The sequence below is a fragment of the Silurus aristotelis genome, assembly GCF_946808225.1.
Source record: "Silurus aristotelis genome assembly, chromosome: 2".
NCBI classification, from domain to species: Eukaryota; Metazoa; Chordata; class Actinopteri; order Siluriformes; family Siluridae; genus Silurus; species Silurus aristotelis.
The window spans coordinates 28,261,686-28,267,685 of NC_139575.1; the positions used below are offsets into that span (position 1 = coordinate 28,261,686).

The 6,000-nt window shown below is 36.1% G+C and overlaps 1 protein-coding gene across 1 annotated transcript in view; it reads left to right on the top strand.

Annotated features, from left to right (window-relative positions):
• cntn4 (contactin 4) overlaps positions 1-5,267 on the top strand; it is a 166,482-nt gene extending 161,215 nt beyond the window's left edge. The window contains exons 19-23 of the mRNA XM_083531988.1: positions 439-554; positions 3,316-3,502; positions 3,605-3,717; positions 4,107-4,275; positions 5,023-5,267. Of these exons, the coding sequence (XP_083388114.1) occupies positions 439-554; positions 3,316-3,502; positions 3,605-3,717; positions 4,107-4,275; positions 5,023-5,114 (677 nt within the window). The 3' untranslated portion in view covers positions 5,115-5,267. The remainder of the gene's footprint in view (positions 1-438; positions 555-3,315; positions 3,503-3,604; positions 3,718-4,106; positions 4,276-5,022) is intronic.
• The last annotated feature ends 733 nt before the right edge of the window (positions 5,268-6,000 follow it).

The window sequence follows — 6,000 nt, forward strand, 5'->3', positions numbered from 1 at the left end:
CAATTTCACCTTTTTATAGGAAATGTCAATGATCCATATGTATAACAGCTAAGTGGCCTTGTTTAAAGCCAAGCACTTGATCACTTTTTTTCACCTGTAACACAAGGGAGCCAAAGTAAATTTTGTAATATTGCCTCCCAAGAAACTGTCATATTGTTAGGAGTCTAAACCCAGATGATTCCACATCCATCCATCACACGTTTCTAGGGTGGAAGGATGGCATCCTTTCTGTCCTCTGTCAATCACAGTTACACTACCTGTCTGCATTAGCAGCAATTTGAAAAGATGCAGAGTTTGGCTTTATATGTCTCAAAGAAAGCATGTCCATCACCCTTTCCTGGTTGGTAGATATCATGGGATAGGGGACCGTTAACTGTATATAAAGATTGTTGGTGTTTCTTTGTAATGAAACTGTAATGTTTTCTTATTTGATCTCAGAACCTGCCAGAGCACCTACACGCATACGAGTTCAGAGCCTTTCAGCATCAGAGGTGGAAGTGACATGGAAAACCTTACCATGGAGTACCAGCAGAAGGCGTGTTCTTGGCTATGAGGTATTGAAAATAAAAAAGAAGTTCATTTGAAAAACCTATTGTTGACATTATGACATATTCTCAGAAGTACAAACAACTGTTTGATAACAACCCGGATAGTCTGCATTCATGGTTTTCAAATGAATTTTTCTCATTTCAATTTGTCTGGGGACAAAACAGTTTTCCACTGTGCCCCAGTCCATTTTATATAAGCTTTGGCCCAGACTGGACTGCAGCGTTTCTGAATCATGTTCACATATGAATGCTTTGTTGAATGATAGAGCTTTAAGCTGCATTTGTGTATGAGACACAGAACTGTGCTCACAGACAATAATTTTTGGGGGTGTTTTTGAGTCCATGCAGTGATATCCATTAGAGAATCATGCCCGTTTTTAATTCAGTACCTCCTGAGGCTTAAAGATCATAAGCAACCATTATTCATCTTCACCCTATTCACTTGCACAGAGATTTCTCTAGATTCTCTAAATCATTTGAAGAAATTGTGTACTGTGGATGATGAGATATTCAGAGTCTTTGCAATTGTGTGTTGAGGAACATTATTCTGAAATTGGTCAAAAAATTGTAGACAGTTTTTTCAGGTTGGTGAACCTCTATTCATCTTTATATCTGAGTGACTCAGCCTCTCTAAAATACATATTTTATATTTCACATCTGCAGGTTTGTTTTTTTGTACCTGCCCACAATATTTTCCAGCAAATGCAGTTTGTACTATTCCGAATATATAAACATACTTAATTACTATATAATTTACAACACAATGACCCTGACCAGACAGTTACTAAGGATGCTCTTAATGCATCATGCAGCACCACCTAGTGATTTTGGAAATGTAGCATAATTTTTCCTTCGAGCTTCATATCTGACTTCTTGCTCATGCAAGGTGCAGTAGAGATTCTCCACTAATTTAGAAATTTCCCCCAATCCTGATATATTCCTTTAGTTTCGACTCAAGTAAAATTTCTGGAAAACCTGTAAAATCATTAATTCATTCATTCATTTTCTCCCGCTTATCCGTAATTTGGGTTGCGGGGGCAGTAGTCTAAGCAGGCCCCCGCCTTCTACTGCTGCCCAATCCTCACAGCACCATCCCTTACGGTCCCTCCTGCAGGTGGTGAGCCCACGGGAAGGCGGCTCCACGTCACTCCGACGTCACGGACCTTGATATTTCCCTCGTAAGGGACCCCCAGAGCATAGAGGGTTAAGGGCCTCGCTCAAGGGCCCAAGAGTGGCAGCTTGGCGATACCGGGGCTTAAACCCCAGACCTGTGAAATGATATTCAAAAAATTATTACAATTTTAATAATGTATTTGTATTTTGTTATTTTAAAGTATGTATACCGTATATTAACTGACCATAGATCATCTATTATAGTGCACAAAATGTCTATCATTTTTCTCCTTCCCTATGTACTATCCCTGCCCAGATATTATTTGGGTGGAGGACCATTCCCAGTACAGCAGTGAAAGCTGCACTGTGTATCATGCGCAGAAGATTTGCAGGGGTTTTTAAGCACCCCTGTGCCATTGCTGGGTTAAAACAGTCAATCAAAACTATTCATCTAGCAGTGGTGCTGTAGCTATAAAACTGACTCAGTTATAGGAGCCTTAAATTGTGGGTCCTGTAAAAGATGCTCTCTTGTCTAGAAGTTTACATCTACAAGGTAGATGTATTTAATAACCTTGGTGTTATAAAAAAATTAATTATTCAAATACATTTAATAAAAAAAAAATTCATTCTTTATGTAAGGTATATTACGTTTTATATCTCGAACCACATACCATACTGCTTATGTGCCTGTACATTGGACATAACAAACAGTGGTGCAACTGTGTTTTGCTTCCAACCAGAGAGTTACTCATTTTCACTTTCCCTGCTGCCTACACATCAGAAAAAAAATCCATGTTTATGTTTGTGACTAGTCTGCAGTATTTTGTGCTACACCGAGTGACTAATAAGGATTTAAATCTTCACTGTGTTCAGGTATTGATGGCTGTCAAGTTCTATACACATGTTAGTTCAGCAGATAGTTGGTCTAATAACATGCTGCATGTGGACTCATCTAGTCTCTTTCTTGCTAGTCTTTTTCACATTTTTTCTCCACCATTAGCTTGATTCAGGCTATTGCTGAATTTAGTGATGCTATTCAGTGTAATAAAAAATGTAATGAAATATTGATTTTTTTTTTTTTTAAACCATACATTTGACCAGAGAGTACTGGCCTCAGTTTGCTGACTGCATTCTTTATGTGACACAAGGCTGCAAAGGTAATGCATATTAAAGAGAGCACAGTAAATCTTCCAAAATGAACTGGAAAAAAAATATAGAGAATGTTCATGAAATGTTTTGAGAAAATAGAGCATGTGTTCTGAACTCTAGAATTCTTTCAGTACCAGACCACACTAGAACATGCACAATATAATCTATTTCGGCAAGATTTCTTCACTCTTATTTACAACAGTGTAATAGCATTAACCAAGGCACCAGGTGCAGTATCCATTCTGTACTTCAGGAGTAAAATGGTGAAATAGAGGTTTTAAAGGTGAAATGTTCATGACATTTGTTTGCAAATGTAACATTGAAATGTATAAAGTATAGAGACCATGTATGTTTAGTATACCTCTAGGATAAGATGATAAAACTATTAAGGGACACTGTAAGCAAGATTTCTAAAATGATTTTGTGTTATTTATGCAAACCAAATACAAATGTATGGGTAGGTGTAAGATTAATTCTGGCTTTTCATCTCTTTCTCTCTCTCTAGTTAAGATACTGGGAGAAGAAGGAGAAAGAGGACATGGCTAGTGTGTTAAGGACGGTGGGAAATCGGACATCAGCTATTATTCAAGGGTTGAAAGGGAGCAGCACATATTATATTACAGTGCGAGCCTACAATACAGCTGGAGCTGGACCACCAAGTACAGTAGTGAATGTGACCACTAAGAAACCTCGTAAGTACAGAAATTTCACATATATTGATTCTTTATTGGGCAATTAGCAATAATTCGTTTCATTCATAAAGTTCTAAATGCCCTTTTTTTCTGCATTTCTAGCTCCCAGTCAACCTCCTGTAAAGGTAATGTGGAACTCATCCAACTCCAAGATCATTCTGAATTGGGAGCAAGTAAAGGCTTTGGAGAATGAATCCGAGGTCATGGGATATAAGGTATCTAATTTTTCAGCAGTATGTATGGAAATAAATATAGAATCCATTCATATGCTTATGCAGAGGCACCCTGCTGTCAGGTGTGTGCATAAATGAGGTTGCATGATGTGTGATGAAATGTAAATATATTTAGAAAGACTGGTCTTTCTTTAATTTAGAATATTTTTATTTCCTTTATTGTTCTCAGATCAGTCTGATTTAAATAGAATGTTAATTATATAATTGGGAAAAATATTTTTTATATATTAATAAAAATACAAATAAAAATATTAACACTTTCATGCTGATTTTTTATTTAGAAAAGATATTTTAATCTGGGCTTTCCTTTATTTTACTTTTGTTTCCAAAGTATTCGGGTTTTAATTGAAATTCCCTGAAATTTGTTTTAGGTTTTGTACAAGCAAAACAGACACAGTCGTCCTAGAGTGATGGAGACCAACACCACATCAGTGGAATTGTCTCTGCCTCCAGATGAAGAATACATCATTCAGATCAAGCCCTTTGGAGAAGGAGGAGAGGGCAGCAGCAGCAAACAAATCATAATCCCCAGAATATCTGGTATAAATTTTCACATGTTTTTAGAAAAAGGAGAAAATTATTGAAACACTTCTATCTAATCCTCAATCTGTCTAATTTCTTGCTGAACATGCTTCATATTTCTTATGAAAAGTAGAACTGCTCAATTAAAAAATTAATCATAAGTAACAAATTAAATTCAGTAGTCGACATTTTTGTAGGAAAATAAAAGTAGTGTGATTCAGCACAACATAAAACAGATGGACATTATTACTGCACAGTTAATTATTTTCCATGTACAGTACTGTTTTCTTCATCTTGTACCACAATAGTTTGTCACTGATTTTTGGGGTTTTTATTCTATAGCTATTATTATACAACAATATATTAGTGGAATATTAAATACCATGCAGCCAACACTATCCACACTTGATTAAATAACTGAACAGTGCGATTTATTCTCAGGCTATATTGCTGGCTGATTTGGGAGTCGAAATAAAACCCTATTCAAAATATAATGCCCTATGTTTGGATATTCCTTAAATTGCGGTTTCCACCAATATTACAATAACTATGCCTAGTGTTTTGACAAGATTATCCTCGCTGGGCTTATGTAAATGTGAAACGTGACTTTTTTCAGTTTTGTTCAAACATTTTTCGGTTTATAACATATGTATGATACTATCACCTAAACACAACCACACACACACGTTATAATGAATTAATAGTTGCAGTTAGGTTAAGGTGACAAAGTTTTTGCTAAAATTCCTTTTCTTTTTACATCTCTAGGTCCCAACGCAATTGGATCTGCATCCAGTGTATCTACTCTCTCAGCCCTCAGCACAATAGCGCTGTCACTCACAGCCCGGACGTCCTTATGACGCAGCGCAGTCCACATGCTTGAAACGATATGTTCTTGTTTAAAAAAGGAGACTCTGAGAGAAAAAAACCCTAAAATGGGTTTGCAGTTTGCAATGCTGTTAAGAATAGGCTGGCTGGTCTTGAATTTGTCGTTACCAAAGCTGATAGTACTCAAAAACTGAATATATATATATATATATATATATATATATATATATATATATATATATATATATATATATATATATATATATATATATATATATATAATGCATATTTTGTATGCCATAACAGGCTTTTTATTTTATTATTTTATTTTCTTTGCTTTTATTTTGGAACAAATCAAATAGACTTCGCTGATTAATAAAAGAAAGAGGTGTTAGCCTTTGGTGAGGGCTACAAAGAACCTATGATATGACACAGTCCACTGAGGTTTTGTTGAAGTGGCCCCAGATGCCCAGGATGTCTAAACATTTACTACACTGGAGTTTTTGCACTGAATTTGCTTCTGAAGGAAAAGAAAGAGGGAAAGGAGTCAATAAATAGAAGTATGAAAGAATGCTGACCGTGCTGCTGATAAAGGCAGCCAACTTTAAAGGCCATTGTTTTTCCATTGACTTCTGTTATTTCCCATTTGATCGGCATACTTTGGCCTGTTGCTAACATTGTACAAGCAGACATTTCTGTGTCTTTCCTATTATATCATTTTCTGTTTCTATGTTTTGTCTGTTGTTTGCCTTTTGTGTGCCTCGTCACATGTTTTTAAACTCCTCAGGTCCTCAAAAAGCCTTAACTTATATTTGCTGTCTCCCAGCAGGCTATGCTAATGCGGTGAGAGATTGCACAGGATTGCATTTGGTAGAAAGCTGGAGCTTAGTCAACTTGGATTTTGGATTTCCATTTTGG